At 36.6% G+C, this 15,801-nt stretch overlaps 1 protein-coding gene across 2 annotated transcripts in view; it reads left to right on the top strand.

Moving 5' to 3' along the window:
* Positions 1 to 15,801, top strand: part of LOC109539559 (nuclear receptor-binding protein homolog) — a 72,090-nt gene that overhangs the window by 40,265 nt on the left and 16,024 nt on the right. The window contains exons 3-7 of one of the 2 annotated variants that reach the window (XM_019907374.2): positions 4,171 to 4,301; positions 5,077 to 5,171; positions 6,169 to 6,252; positions 11,042 to 11,326; positions 15,636 to 15,795. In XM_019907374.2, coding sequence (XP_019762933.2) covers positions 4,171 to 4,301; positions 5,077 to 5,171; positions 6,169 to 6,252; positions 11,042 to 11,326; positions 15,636 to 15,795 — 755 coding nt within the window. Of the gene's footprint in view, positions 1 to 4,170; positions 4,302 to 5,076; positions 5,172 to 6,168; positions 6,253 to 11,041; positions 11,336 to 15,635; positions 15,796 to 15,801 lie in introns of both variants that reach the window. The other variant, XM_019907372.2, reaches the window with a different exon arrangement.

Here is a 15,801-nt window from a genome sequence, read left to right as displayed (position 1 = left end):
CCCCACTCAAGGCTCGTCGGTCCTGTTTGTTGTCTTGCATACGGGGCTGGCTTCTGGCGCAACAGATTTGTCATATACCTGAAAATATTTTTCTGGTTCTCTGACAAAAAGTTGCAATCCTCAAGACGACGTGCAACTGATCAGGTAAGGCCTTCGACCTGCCGTCGCGCTACCTGCAGGCGTCGCTGCGCTCCTGCTACGAATTCACAAAGTTACGAGGTTTTTCCCGAACTTGGTCGACGCCCCGACCGGCACGGGATCCGCTGCTATTTCCTTCATGCAAAATTATTGCCCAAATTCACTCTTCGTCTCTGTCTGGCCTACCGGCAATTTGCAATTTTCCTCTTGCTTACACGAGATGAGAGTTATCGGAGCTCTCCGCTATCGGCATTGGATGGAAAGCCTCATGCAGCAGTGTTGCCAATCGTCATTGGGTTGAATAACGCAGGGGCGGGCAGTGGAATGGTTTCAGAATGTATCTCAAAGCGCTTCTGTGCGCCTGATATGAAAAAGTTAAGTTATGATGTTGAGCGGGAATAGCCGCGACTGGCCTACATGAAGAAGGATTGGATAGATAGTTGGGATGGCATCGATCGAAGAAGCCCCGATATGAGGCAAACAACTTGGCGGCTTACTTTTCCGTAGGTGGTCGTTGTGTCTTATGCGCTCCTGATTCGATTGGCGGAATTACGCGGTTTTGCGGTGCGGCAGCTGGCAGCAAACAAACACAATGTGCGGCGGGCGGCGGGAACTCACTCTCTAAAAATGGTTGCTTGCTTCCGTATAGAGCAGAATCGTACAGAATCATTAATTAGCTAATATGTAACTTACTAAATTAAATGGCCTAAATGTCGTTGCATATTGGTATAGATAGTAATTCCGGCCGCCCTCTTCGTTCACTTGCTAGGGTCCGGAGGAGTTTGATATTTTCGGCGTGTCATTATGCACATTTTAACGTTTTCGGCCATTAATTGATTGTGGCTTTTCGGTTTAGACCTGGGTAACACAGTGGATTTTCAAGGATTGACGCACTAACACACCAATGCGACTTGCAGCGCTAATCCAACGTGTCAACGGTTTTTATGATGCAGCAACTCATAATACGATAAAAAATGTGTTGGGAGATAACAGAGGACCTGGTGTCCTTTGTTGCATATAAATTCACTGCAAGAAAAATAAATCCCGAAAAAAATATTTTGCTATTAAATGGGGTCAAATTGGCGTCTAGCTGAAACGCCATGTGATTAGTCTGATGTTACAAGACACGCCCGGCCTGCACGTAGTTCGTGTAGTGTGTTCATTTAAACCGTACTTTAAACTTTGTGTTTTATTTTATTGTGTTGTTTTATTAGATTATTTTAGGCCTGGGTAACTCATTTTTAGAAGTTGGCGCACTGCTACGCAAATGGCTTGTTTCGCCAACCCAATGCACCGGCGCAGTAACTCAGATTAGTTGCTGGAAAAATGTTGATGACTTTTTTTACTTGCTTTTAAAGTTATTTTAAGGGCCATTTATCAATAATATTTTTAACATTTCTTCAGAATTTTTCAGTTTTAGCAAAGTTACTCTTTTTTCTAAATGCTCAATTTTCTAAAGATTCACTCAAAAATCTTAGGGTATTTTTCGCGAAAATGTATGAAAAATTTTATTAGAATACTCTCCTTCGTCCCATTGTAAAAAGTTTCGAAATCTTTTTCCAGCTTGGAATTTGGGACAAGAATTAAATAATTTTCTATCAAAAAACGAACAGAATCAACGAAAGTTTATAATAAATTATTTGGAAAACCCGTCACCTCTATTCCTCTGCAGCCTGTAGAGCTTGCTTAAAAAATGTGGTTTTGTAGTTTTGACTGATTTTTTTTACTTTACTTTTCACTCAAAAAACGCTCTGTTATGTAGAGTTTCACTTTAAAATACTGGCGATCTGGAGGTCTTTTACGCGAAAAATAACAAGATAAATCTATAGCTTTGTAGAAATTTTACAAAAACTTTTTTCAGCGTCGAATTCGGGTCAAAAACGAAAATAAATTCCTACCGTTTTTTCCCGAAAATCATTAAGATTTGCTCAACTGAACACAAAACTAAAAGTTTTTAACCAAAACGCTAAAAACATTATTTTCTGATGATTTTCTTCTTTTCTGACAATATTGGGATCTTTGCAGCCAAAAATGACAAAATTAATTTTGCTAGAAAGTTCGCCTCATTCATCGGTTTGTAAACTTTAGAAAACCATTTTCAGCTTCGAATTTGGCACAAAAACCAAATAATTTTATTCAGTTTTTTGCCGAAAGAAGTTAAGATGATCTTGAAAAAACGACCAAAGGGCAAGTTTTCACAAAAAATATTTGTAAAATTTGCCACCCCCATCGCTCTGGAGATTTTTCAAGTTTTTTTTAAATTTCAGCTCATTCCAGTTTTGGCAAAATTTCTATTAAGCAATTGTTTCTACGTAAAAAACTTATTATTTTTCGTTTTAACTAACCCAAAAATATTTCCCCGAATGGAACAAGTGAAAGTTTATAATCAATTATTTGGAAAACTCGTCACTTTTGTCGCTGTGAATAATATGGTTTATTTAAATCCCGGTTTCTTCACCTTTAGGTCAATATTTCTAAACAAAACTCTCTCTAAACAGAACAACGCGTTTTTTCCGAACGTTTTACTGTTAAATTTTGGCAAACAGAGTATTTTATGCAAAAAAGTTAAAAGATGGATTTTGCAAGAAAAGTCGTCGTCTTTACAGTTTGGTCTTCTTTATCGTCTTTTTCGAATACCCGTTTTACCTTTAAATTTGGGACAAAATCGAAACAAAGTTATCTTGTTTTTTTTTCGACGAAATTTAGGTTTCCTCCAAAAAGATCAGAGAAAGCAAAAGCGTATAATCAATATTTGGAAAACTCGTCACCCTCATCGCTCTGCAATTTTTTAAAGTTTCTTCAAATTTTCCGGATTTTCCCCGGTTTTAGACCAAATAGTTTCAAGCAATCGTATGCGCAAAACCCATATGTTGATTGCTTTTTCTTGTTAGATGCCATTCCGTCATCGGCCATGAGTTTTAACTCATTACTCATACCCGTTTTGCCTTTGAATTTGGGACAAAATTGATACAAAGTTATATTTTGTTTTTTTCGACAAAATTTAGGTTTTCTCAAAAAACGACCAGAGAATGCAGAAGCATATTATCAATATTTGGAAAACTCGTCACCCTCATCGCTCTGCAGTTTTTTAAAGTTTCTTCAAATTTTCCGGATTTTCTCGTTTTGGACCAAATAGTTTCAAGCAATCGTATGCCCAAAAGCAATATGTTGATGGCTTTTTTTGGTTAGATGTTAAAATTCCGTCACCGGCCATGGCTTATAACTCATTAACCAATGAGTTTTTTTAACCAAGAAATTTAAGTCTCATTCTGGTTTCTCAACTGGTTTTCAGAAATCACTTCCAAAAGAGCACGATATAAAGCGAAAAAACTATTAACCGTGTTTGGATACTACAGGACTTTGCTGAACTAAACCCAAGTTGCATCTAGTAGCATCTTTTTCCACGCATTTGTTTGTTGCCTGCTGCCAACTTTCTTCTGAAGTAACCGTTTTAAATGGAAACCAACGAAATTCAAAGACGACGAAAATTTTATTATTATATTTATATTATTAACACGAGCTACGGCTACAGAAAAGTTACCCAATGTTTGATATTGGAAATATTGTTGATTTTCCTCTTTTGGTAATAATAATAATGCAGTCAATAATACTGAACTCTGATTGAAAATATTTTTCAACACACGAAAATTCTGGACAACATGAAGTCCGACCAACAACAACAGAAATTTGTCTTTATCTTCTTGAGATTGTCAAGAAATATTATTTCAGGAAAAAGCAATCGAAATTCAATTATTAAGTCCACTATTACAGAAAGTTTGTGGGGAACTCAATTGTGTTTTAACCCTGAAGATTGCAATAATTTTTCCAAAACATGTAGTTTGATAAGCTCAGGAGGTTTTTTCTGAAGGCCACAGATCGATCTCCACTATTTGCCACCTGTCTATTTATTTATTTCTTGGCTCTGTTATCTTAAACAAGGGTACTTGACTAAGTCGTTGATTACGGCTCACACGCATGTTTAGGAACCAAATGCCGATATCGAATTTTTCAAATATGTTTATTTGATTTCAGGTAATCTTCATTACTGAGTACATGTCGTCCGGCTCCCTGAAACAGTTCCTCAAACGTACCAAACGCAACGTACGAAGGCTGCCCCTGCCAGCTTGGAGGAGATGGTGCACCCAAATACTCTCAGCATTAAGGTAATTGGACGGTCCCATCCCCCCAACACCACCAACACTAAATCGATTCTCTTCTCCCAAATGAACAGGTGTTTGATCTAATTGTAAGCTTGTACACTGTTTAGCTTTAAGACTATTGTTTAAATCCGGGTTTGTTACTATTAATAACGTCCGCCACAATAAGCTAGATCCTATTGTAAGTATTATCGCAGCGTTATTGTGGTCGGCTTGGTTGTCAGTGTTCACGCAGTGGTTTTTTCTTATCACCGCTCCTTACACAAGGTAAGTAAGGAAGTGGCGAGGAACTCGATCGATCTCGATCCAACCACCCCAAAACCTTGATAGTGTTTAGTAGTGTCTGGGCGAACCGAACATTTTTGGCCGAGAGCGGCTGATTGCGAGATCCAGATGGATATTCTATGGCCGTTGCTGCCAAGGGCCTCTAGAATACAGGTACTGATACAAATAATTGCATTGGTCAGCGCCCAGTGAATATCTGTCCCGAAACTACAATAGACGCACAATTTTTAACTTTTTCCTAAGAATATCCATTAGACTGTTAAAGTGCTAGAGGTTTGGTAAACTTCATGTGCTGCATGATGGTCGCTTTTGGTAAAGGAAGTACTTTTGGCCATCTGACAGTCTATCGAGCAAAAAACGAGCGTTCTGTTGGCAGCCAAGTCAAAGGTGGTTGGTTCGCCTTCTGGAGGCAAAATTAATTTTCAGCGATGATGTGTCGGCGCGGGCGAACAACTTTAAAGAGTCGTTCTATGAATCCAGTCTGTTTTCTTTACAGTTACTTGCATTCCTGTTCACCGCCCATCATCCACGGCAATCTGACCTGTGATACCATATTTATACAACACAACGGGCTCGTCAAGATCGGATCAGGTAATCACATATAAAAAAACCAACCTTAACCTCACCGAATCAAAATATCTATATATATGATTATATCTTGTTGCGAGAATTGTAATTTCATTTTTTTATTGTTTTGCTCATGGTTGATTCTATAGCCGTGTAGGAGGCGGACTGGGGGCGGCGGATTGTTGCGCGCAGTTCTGACCCTGGTGCAGTCAACCGATCTTTACCCTGAGCATTCAAATCAGAAACATTTCTAGACACTGAGGTGGTTCATGTTGAACGCCTGCTAGGGCGACTTCCCGTTGGCGGTTCAAGAACTAAATATTCACTGTGTTTTTGCGGACTGTACCTTGAAACGCCAAAATCGCTGTTGAGTGAAAAACGCGGCCCTGCAGGCAGATGCATACCAGGAGCTCTACAGGCTGAGCTACATTTAGTGCGCGTTATTCCACACATTGATAACTATTATGCACTGTGTTCAAGATCAGAAGGGCTAGCATGGGGATATCGGGACCCTTCTCATATTGAACACATTGTGAATGAGGCATTAAATGAGGCACACTTAATGAGAAGCTCCCTGTAAAGCAGCCAACCTCCCACAATGAATTTTAAGTAATCGAATCCTCTTGAAAAATGGAACTTTGTTCGGTGTTTAAATCCTTTGACTGCAACTTTCTCAGAACTGGGCATTGAGAGTTGGAGCTGTTAAATGGGCGCTGTTTTTGTGCCATGGTCGGGCGTGTCGCGTCTGGAAGAGCGGTTGGGCGCTTCCGGGCGCCAACCACGCTGGGCAATCGGCGGTTTTGTAAAGCGCCCGTTTCCGTCTCGAGCTTTAACCATTTTCCGCTTATTCGCAGTGGGCGTTTGTTGCCACAGCTCAGAAAAAAACCCTGCCCAAACGACTTTATGAGTGTTCAAATGCGGAGAATGGTTCGACGAGCCGCTCGTTCACGGTGGTCCCTTATCGGCCCCCTTATCCTGTCATCGCCTGGGTAGTACTAACTTTACTCTCTATTTCCTTTAGTGGCTCCCGACTCGATAAATCATCACGTGAAGACCTGCCATGACGACTTCAAAAATATGCATTTCATCGCTCCAGAACATCCTGGTGAGTTTCGAAGAACTGATTAATTGCGGGGATTTCGAGAGGAAGCCAGTTTTTTCAGTCAGAACTTTTGTTTTGAATGTTTGCTACGCACTTTAAAGGGAAAAAGCAGCAGCAGTTCATTAACTTCAGTCATTTACAGTATAACTTGGATACTTCAGGCACTAATTGTGGAGCATTCCGACATCTGTAATGCTCGCGAGAATGTGGTATAAGTTAGAAGGTCTAAGGTGTGCGAGTTTATTCTACATTTGAAACACTCGATTGGCGTTGATTGGAGAGGGAAATTGCTAAATAGTCCAAATAGGGTAACAGTCTCGGAATTCAAGATAACAAGTTGTAAACTCGTATAAACCTTTATTTTAACATCCTAAAAATTGTCTCAAAATATACTTTTAAGTGTCGGCGCGACTGTAGATAACTAAGGTCAAAGGTAAAGAAACGGCTTTTTACGCATTTTTTGCAAATTATTTCGTTTCGCAATTTTCGTTTAAATTTTACGGTATTTGAATTTATTTTCAATTTTGTTGCGGTTTAAATTATCTACAACTTTTGTTTCAAAAATATTTGTGTCTGTACCAATTGTTACTATCTTAAAATAAACTAGACGTTAACGTTAATCTACAACAATTTTTGTATTTAACATTTTTCTCTAATTTTCAAATTCGATGTTAATACGTGGTGGCCAAAGTTTAATCAATATTGAACATTTATATCGAATGGGCCTAGAATTTTACAAATAGCTCAAATATGCAATAAAAAGTACCACATTCCATTTAAAAAAGGTAAGTTTAGTGTGTCACTTGAATTTGAGACACCCTGTATCAATTGGTACTATCTTAAAATAAACTAGACGTTTATATTTACAACTTTTGTATTAAACATTTTCTTTAATTTTCAAATTAGAAGTTAAAACGGAGTGGCCAAAGTTCAATCAATAACCCCGAACATAGTTAAACACTGCGGGCTCTCCGCCCTCTACCTCAAAAGCCGATTAGCGTATAAAAAAAATTTTGAAGCAAAAAATGTATATAATTTAATCCGCTCTAATATTCATAATAAATTAAAATACCGTAAAATTTACAGGAAACGAAATATTTCCAAATAATGCGTAAAAAGACGTTTTTTTTACCTTTGATCTTAGTTATCTACAGTCGCGTCAACGCTAGCATAAAAAGGTTTTGAGACAAGTTTTACGATTTTAAGATAAAGAGTTTACAGCTTGTTATCTTGAATTCCGAGGTGACACACTAATTTGACTGGACTATAAAGTTATATTTTAGTTTCTTAAGCAAAAGTCTTTAGTGGTAAGAACACAAATACATCCGGCTTGGAAACTTTTTGTTGGCTAAGGGCTAATTGGAAATTCGCAACGAACTGACTCCTTAAAGAGCGTAATTCTTCGGAAAGTTTTACCCGAAGGTGGAACGGATTTATGAAGATTCAACAGGAAAAATTAATCTGTTTTCAAGTTCAGAAGGAATTCTTTGGCATGTTTAAATTGCTGTCTTTCACTCTAATATCCATATTTTCCCAAATTCTACCTACGCTTCTTCTATGCTAATATCAAGGAATAAAGGAGATATATGCATGCTACAAAAACAAAAAAAACAAGGCAATGCGTATATTATTAAACGTTAGTAAATTTATGCTAACTAAAATTTTGTTGGACCAGCTGAATTGGCTTGATGTGGAAGCTTGCATTTCTAGGGCGAATCTCATTCTAATGTTCACATTCTCATTCTAATAATATTATTTATGCACCGATTTTCGATCGAAATAAGACGATTTATATTAAGAAAAAAGTCTGAACAAAGTTCTTCGAATAATTTGTTTTGTGAAATATCATACGATGGATTTTTATCTGGATGGAAACTCGCTGTTAATTTTTTCCTATGCAAGACTTTGATGAAGCAACCGAGTTCATCGGCTTTGGGCAAGTGGTGAGTTCTTGATGAGTGTCTTGGTACGAAAATTACTAGAACTTTTTATTTGGAAGTTGGAATCAACTAACTTTTTTGAGTTATTGTACAAATGCTTGTGGAACATTTTTGGGCGTTTCGTAAAATCTCGTAGCATGCATAGTTTTTGCGCAAAAATTTTTTTTTTTGGTTTCTTGCTATGTAGTAATTTCAGAGATTCACTGCAAACGTCGTCGTAAGCGGCAATGCTCTTTTATAATAAACTAATTTGCAAGCATTTTATAATTTTTAGCTGACCGACATAGTCAAAGTCTTAAGCTCGGTCGTCTTTTGTAAGCGTTTTGGTCCTAATTACGTTCATCGGAAATCTGACGAAAAGAAGAAGCGAGTTTTATTAAAATTGACAGCAAAGGAACAAATCCACAGCAAGTTTTATTAAAATCCATTTGAACACTACGATATTACAAAATACTTAAATTAAGTTAATGAATGTCTAAAATTGTCAGTTGCAAGAGAACAGAAATATTTTTTGCGCAAAAATTATGAATGCTACTAGATTTTACTTCAATTGAAAAAAATCAATTGATTCCAGCGACCAAATAAAAATTTCTGGTAGTTTTTGTACCAAGACCTTCAAGACTTACGCACTTGTCCAAAGCGGATGAACTCGGTTGCTTCGTCAAAGTCTTGCATAAGAAAAAATTTACAGCAAATTTCATAAAAATCCATCGTATGATATTTCACAAAACAAATTATTCGAAGAGCTTTTTCAGACATTTTTTCTGAATAAAACTTAGGTCAGATCGTCATGTTTTGAGCCAAGCAAGGTCGCAGTACCCGTTTGATCATGTGCTTACGGGACATCCTGTATAACATCAGATCAAATAAAAATTTTCCCATGCCATTCGCATGGTCGGCTCTTATGGGAAAAGTTTATTTTGCAATGGGTTCGTTCTTACACTGCTTTTCCGGATTCTATTAAAAACTCTCCAAGTGTTCCAAAATTTTGTTGCACAGTTTAAAAAAGTACCTGTAGTTTGATAGAACTCACACTGCAACATCTTCATTCGTCCCCGATTTAAAGAAGAAAATGATTTGTAGTGGGAGAAACAAATCTAACAATGGTGCCATGCAGATTCCTATCATTTTGCTTTATTCAGAGCTGTTTCATGAAGCGATTTAAAGCTCCTCATTTCTGTCCACTGGCGGATGTTCCAGCTCAACTCCCATGCAGTATTATGGGAGATCTTTCGTTTCTTTATATCGTTCTCAGTCTCTCAGTTCTTCGAGGATTAAATTCTGGTCAATGGGGAACCTTCTCAACTTCTATCCTAGACCCAATTACAAGATCGTTCACAATACATCCCAAGTACTCGAACTGCTTAACCAGTTCTGTTTGCTCTCCGTTGAGTTCAAGGTGTATATTTGGCAAATTTCCCTAGAAATAACCTTAACTTTCGTTTTGTTCATGTTAAGTTTTAGTCCTGTCTGTTTGCTCGCTCTGTTTACAGCATTTAGTACAGTTTGCAAATCATTGGCTTTATCGGATTTATTGCGCACTGCATCAGCGAAAGCTCTATTCACGGAGAGATTAATAACATAAATTGGGGATGGAATGCATCAGAGTATCAAAATGTCTGTCTTTCTTTCGCACTATCCAGACTCAAGACTTGTTGTGGAGCCAACAACACAGAACTGGCAATAAAACTTGAAGTATCTGGGAATTGCCTGGAAAGTTTAGACGAAAAAGCTCACAAGCGTTCAAAACCTTTTGCAATATACTCGGATGCAATTATGTATGCTTTCCATCTGGACATTTTGAGACTCACTTAGAATCTAGCAACTTTTTTTAGCTAAATTTTTGGTAGTTTATCACAAAAACGTTTCATCGCTGCATAAACGGTTTAACAAGAAATATTTTTGCCCAAATGCTCTCGGTATTTTTATCCGGCATTCGGTGTAATAATGAAACCAACCCCTTTGTAATCATACTGAACAATTGGTTAATGTAAAAAAATGTCTGAGCTTAAAATGTTCAAAACTCCAGTTGAGGACATTAGTTTAAATACACTTGCATAGCATAACAAAAATTGCAGCAGTCGATATGGAATCCGCTTTTGAATTTAAACCGAGAACGTGATCTGAAGAACAGTATTACACATGAATGGCTCATAGAAGACCCAGTTGCCGACCTAAACTGTAGGAAGTTCTATATTGTTGAGGCGAGTACACATTTTCATAAATTAAATATTTTTCAGCGCAAAATATGTGTATTCATCTTTTTCCTACAGTTTTTTACAAACTGTTTGTTGAGTATTTCGCCTCAAAAATTTATCAATCTTTAATAAAAGACGTGAGAAATTCTGTCTTATAGACAAAAATTTTTGAGACAAAGAAATACCCAACAAACAGTTTCTAAAAAACTGTAGGAAGATGAATATTTTGCTCAGAAAAATGTTTAATTTATGAAAATGTGTCTTTCTATTTCTCGCTCTACTTTCTAATAAATTCGACAACTTTGAAGTTGAAGGAGAGACTTTGAGTCTTGAGGAACTCTGATTGATGGTCATTCCTGAAATCTAGTAATCTGGAGACATTAATAGCCTGTCCATGTGCCCCAAAGATCTGTCTGCACTATTCAAGTTGTACTGTACATATTCCCGTCAGGTCGCAACTGATTTTATTAGAAAGCCTCAGATTTTTGCCCTGATTACCCTTTTGGAGATTGTACAAGACCAAACTCGTCTAAAATCTTCCTCCTTGTTATCGATTTATACTCTCAGAAGGGGGGCAATATTGATCCCCTAAATCCATTCAACAAATATAAGAAGATAATCTGTCGAATAACATTGAACAATTTGCTTGTTTAGCCATAAGTCCCGCTTTGGACATATACGCATTCGGGATGTGCGCCTTGGAAATGGCCGCGCTGGAGATCATCGGCAACGGAGAGTCCGGCAAAAAGGTGACCGAAGAAAATGTGAAGCAGACCATCGACTTGTTGGAGGACGACAGCCAGAAGGACTTTATCGAGAAGTGTCTGCGGAGGAATCCGACCGAACGTTGGTCCGCCAGAGAGCTGCTCTTCCATCCGTTGCTGTTCGAGGTCCATTCCCTGAAACTGCTCGCCGCCCATGTGCTGGTTCGGAATTCAGGTAAATTATGTGAGTCATCATTTCTTCATCATCCTAGTTACTAGAAGTAGTATTGATGATGCTAGATTCGAATGGGATATTGTGGCTGTGTTGTGTGTGCTATCTGTCTACAATTCTTCACAATTCAATTATTGTTCGCTTATATCGAATGAAAAACACAAAAAATGAAGCGTCTTCATCTGAGATTGTCGGTTCTTGTATATACCATCAGTCATTGGTAGGTGAAACACAATTTTGGTGGACTATCGAAATTGGACTTTAAATATCCATGCTTATTTAGAAAAATTACTCTTGGCTTCTGGAAATGTATGGAATAATGAATGGTTCACCTTTTTTCTTTATGATTTTTGCGATTTGGCTGTGCACGAAACATTTTGACACAAACTGATTATAAGAATAATACGCTACTTAAATGTTGTTTTTTTAAATTAATTATATTGTTAAAATATTCGAATTTGACACTGGTAACGTTTTTCGAGCTGTTAAGCCGCCGTGTGAAATAATTCCTTAATGACTCGGCAAGCAAACCACTTCTGAAGATGCGAGCCACTCGTGCTTGCGAAACGTCAGGAGGAAACTATTTACCAGAAGAAACTACTTTTGCTATTTACCTTTCTAATAAAGGCATTTGATGTTTGAATAATGTAAAATATAGTCAAGTTGGATAACGAATCAACTGAATAAATTATACAACACGCAGATTTACTGCGACTTTGGGTTTGAGTCAATTAAACTTTTAAATAAAACAGAAAAAGAGAAAAAACGTGTAGTTACAGAAATTCTATTTGTTTATGAACAAAGTTTCGCCAGATTTCTGGTCTAATTCTTGTGTGCACAAAACATCTTAAAATGTGCCATTCAATTTCACTTCAGTTTTGTAATACTAAACGATTATAACAATAATTTAAAAGTGTTTTTCAATAAGTAGTACAAAGCCGGATAAAAAACGTTTATTTGACCATTCATAAACTCCTGTAATTCGATTATTCTGCAGGATGTCCCAAGTTTGTTAACATCAATCAACAACCGAAAGTCACTTTCAACTCAAAAGATCTTTAAGATGGTCATAATTTCGCAAAGCAGAACTGGTCGAAATTTTCGAATGTGATTTTCAACTAATTTTTGTAACAAAATGTTTTTATTTTAAATTTATCGGTTGGATTGCAGGCAAATATTCAACCATTCAACTATTAAAGTGTTGGACAGTAGCTCTTTTTCACAGTGTTAAGTGCAATAAAGGCAGTGTGCAAAAGAGGTTTCAATAGTCTTCCATTGATCATTTGGGCCAGTTTTCACGCATTTGATTGGACGTTTGAACAATTTGTTAAAAACTGAATGGCGAATTCGCCACAAAAAACACCACAGTCTGTTATTACGTTGAGCGCTGTTTGCTCGTAAGATCATTTCGAACGAATGCCAACCAGGTGGAGCTGGAAGTATTGATTCTGAATGGTTTTTCCTATACTTTGCGTGTTTTTTTTTACTTAAGTGTTACAATTGAAGTCCTCCAGACGCCCGAGTACCAGATGTTTGTCATTTTTTTTGGTTTTTAATTAAATAAAACGGATGTATTTTCTGATACGGAATATGTTCAAAACCGATTTTTTCGGACAATTCGCAAAAAACCTACCAAACTGAACCAAACGCTTGTTTTTCAACTGTATCAATATTGGCCTGATTAGAGGGATTAAGGTATAATAGAACTTCGGATTTTGTTGCCCCAGAAGATTAATTGTGTCGGTGATGAAAAAGGCACGCACTTAATGAGATTAATCGTTTTATAGAGATGCTTCAGGGCAAATTTTGAATTTAATGTATTTAAGAAATTGTGTGGTGTTTTTTTTTTGGTTCAACTATTGGACGCTTAGCAAAAATTTAACATCTAAGGGCTGCCAAAATTGAGTGCTTTGAGTGAAAATTAAATTAGTAATCAATATAAACAGCAATTGAAATGAAACTAAATGAGCAAAATGAAAGGAAATTGCAGAAGTGTTTTCAGAGACCATAAATACTTCGAAGTGTCCCCTCTCTAAACGAGATAAGAAATGAACTTTTGATTAATGTAATTAAGCCAAACTTAAAGTACCAAGCTGTCTGCCATAAATTGTTATCATTTGCGAATAAACTGCGTCATTAGTGCTATTAATTATTATTAGACAGTGGCGGCGCATAGCAACTTAAATTAATTTTTTTACTCGGCCAAACTTGCTGGAGAAATAGCCGACTGAGCCACCACTGACTTGAGTTTAACGAAGCTATTAGCAAGCAAACAACATGTTTTTCGTGAAACTCGAATTTTGCCGGTTCTTTGCTGATAAATGACTTTTTGTCTTTGTTTTATTCACATACATAATCCGAATTTTTTTATTATCTCAGTAAACACTGATAAAAACTGTTTGCGGTTAGTACGCCACACAGTTTTAAGCCATAGTTATTTATAGTGGTGATGCCAATTACTGTTTATTTATTTACAAAAAAACGCCTTATTTGGTAATTGCAAATATTGAGTTAATTAACTTGATATCATTGAGTTTCGAAAGAATGTTGACAGTTTGCACAGGTTTTTTCATGAACAAGGATATGCGAGATGCAACGATCATTTATAATAACATTAATACACAATTTCGAGTGGTTTGTAAACACATTATGACAATGTTTTTGTTTTTTGCAAACATTTAAGAAACAAACTGTTTTAAATTGTATTGAATATTTGAAGTAAGGAAATATGTTTTCTTTTTCTCTAAATTAGTTGTCGCTTAAGCCGCGAAAAAAATTATTTAATTTGAATTTTCGGACGGTTGCTATTCTGCAGAAAGCAGTAAATTTTTCCTTATTTCAAAAAGTATTTGTTTAAGTGTCGAAAAAAATGATTCGGGTTTGATGCAAATAAGTTGGCAAAGGTTTAAGCTGAAAGTACCTTCAGGAAATTTTCCACATGCCTGAGGCAATTTAACATAATAAATTTCTATGAAAAACGAAACAATAACGTGTTTCCTCATTTAATCCAGACTGTACGGTAAAAACGCACGTAAATAGTTCTATTTTTTGAAAGAAACAAACGCCGACGTGCTGTGCAGTATCATTCATCATTTCATGAACTTTCAATTGGAACATTTTGTAAATTATAGGCTTATTTTTCTGTTCCCGATTAAAATTTGTTGGGATTAAAGTAATTTTCTTTATCCCCCTGATTAAAATTCTAACAAAATAGCTCCACTCTGGGTGGTGTAAACGTTTTGTAATTTTATTTTAACTTGTTAGAATGTGTTATTTGTGTTCAGTTTTTGCGTTAAATTTTTTGGTATATTGGCCCCCGATTGCTGGGTTCTTCGTTCCATTTTAAAATGTTTTCACTTGAAAAGTGTACTTTCCAGGAGGAATTTTTGCTCTATTTGAGCCTGTTCGCAATTAAAACGTTTTTGAGTCTGAAAGGCCAGAAAACGTTAGTCAAACTTGTTGTCGGTTAACAAAAACTTTACGAACACTCAAAAGATCTTGAGCAATATTGAAAAATTGAATAACATCTTCCAGTATCAAAACACTTATTTCTTTCATCAATTTCCATAAAGTTGTTTACTTGAAAACATTTGTCCTGCAGACTGCGTGGATTTCATCTTGGAAAAACCCCGCTTGTTGATAATGAATCTGAAGTGTTTGAATTAATAATTAGATTCGAGTTTGGAGTGTTTTTATGTGTGACTTGAGTGGCGTACACGAAACAATTGTGGAAAAAAGCGTGCATAGTTAAGGAAAGGAGAATGAAAAGCGCAGTTTACGTATTCAAGAGATTACTTGAGAAATAATGTAAAGCTGTAATTTTGCTGCTACCAATCGAGGAATTAAATTTAAATGAAATTATATCAATACTGCAAAGGCTTTTTGTGAAAAAGTGGGCGATTTTGTTTTCTGACCAATCTCGGAAAATTGTACGCGGAATATTCCGAAAGTTATTAAGATTTATTGGATGCATCCATTCTGGTGCCAGGCACTTCTAATATAAATTCCGAAAATCTCCTTCCGGCCAATAAGTCGACTAGTTGAAATATCTAATGCATGGGTTAGCTGTAAAAAGACGAAACTGCCGCTTTTCTGATTATTCAAAGGTGTAGCTAAATAAAGCTCATTTGCCTTAAAAACTCGATTTTGACTAATTTCCAAAGCTCTCCGTATTTTTCTGTTTCAAAAAGCGTTAAATTGGCGTAGCAACAGCTCAAAGGTAGGATAATTTGCAAATTCCTAGAAGCAAAGTGAATTGAGTTTTTGGCACGCAGTACCTATAATGAAGCTTAATTTCGTAATTTTTTTTCAGCAAACATATCCGAAACCATAACGGACGAACTCATGCAACGATGGTATGGACCGGAAGTGATAGTTGCCGAGATCCAAAGGAGGAACAGCGAGCATGTCCAGATGAAGATGACCGACGTGCCCGTTAATGAAAAACTGGAAAAATTCGTTGAAGATGTCAAGTAAGT

This window comes from Dendroctonus ponderosae, unplaced genomic scaffold (genome assembly GCF_020466585.1).
Source record: "Dendroctonus ponderosae isolate FM_Combo_2020 unplaced genomic scaffold, Dpon_F_20191213v2 Dpon_F_20191213_5, whole genome shotgun sequence".
NCBI classification, from domain to species: Eukaryota; Metazoa; Arthropoda; class Insecta; order Coleoptera; family Curculionidae; genus Dendroctonus; species Dendroctonus ponderosae.
This window is presented reverse-complemented; position numbering and strand designations above follow the sequence as displayed.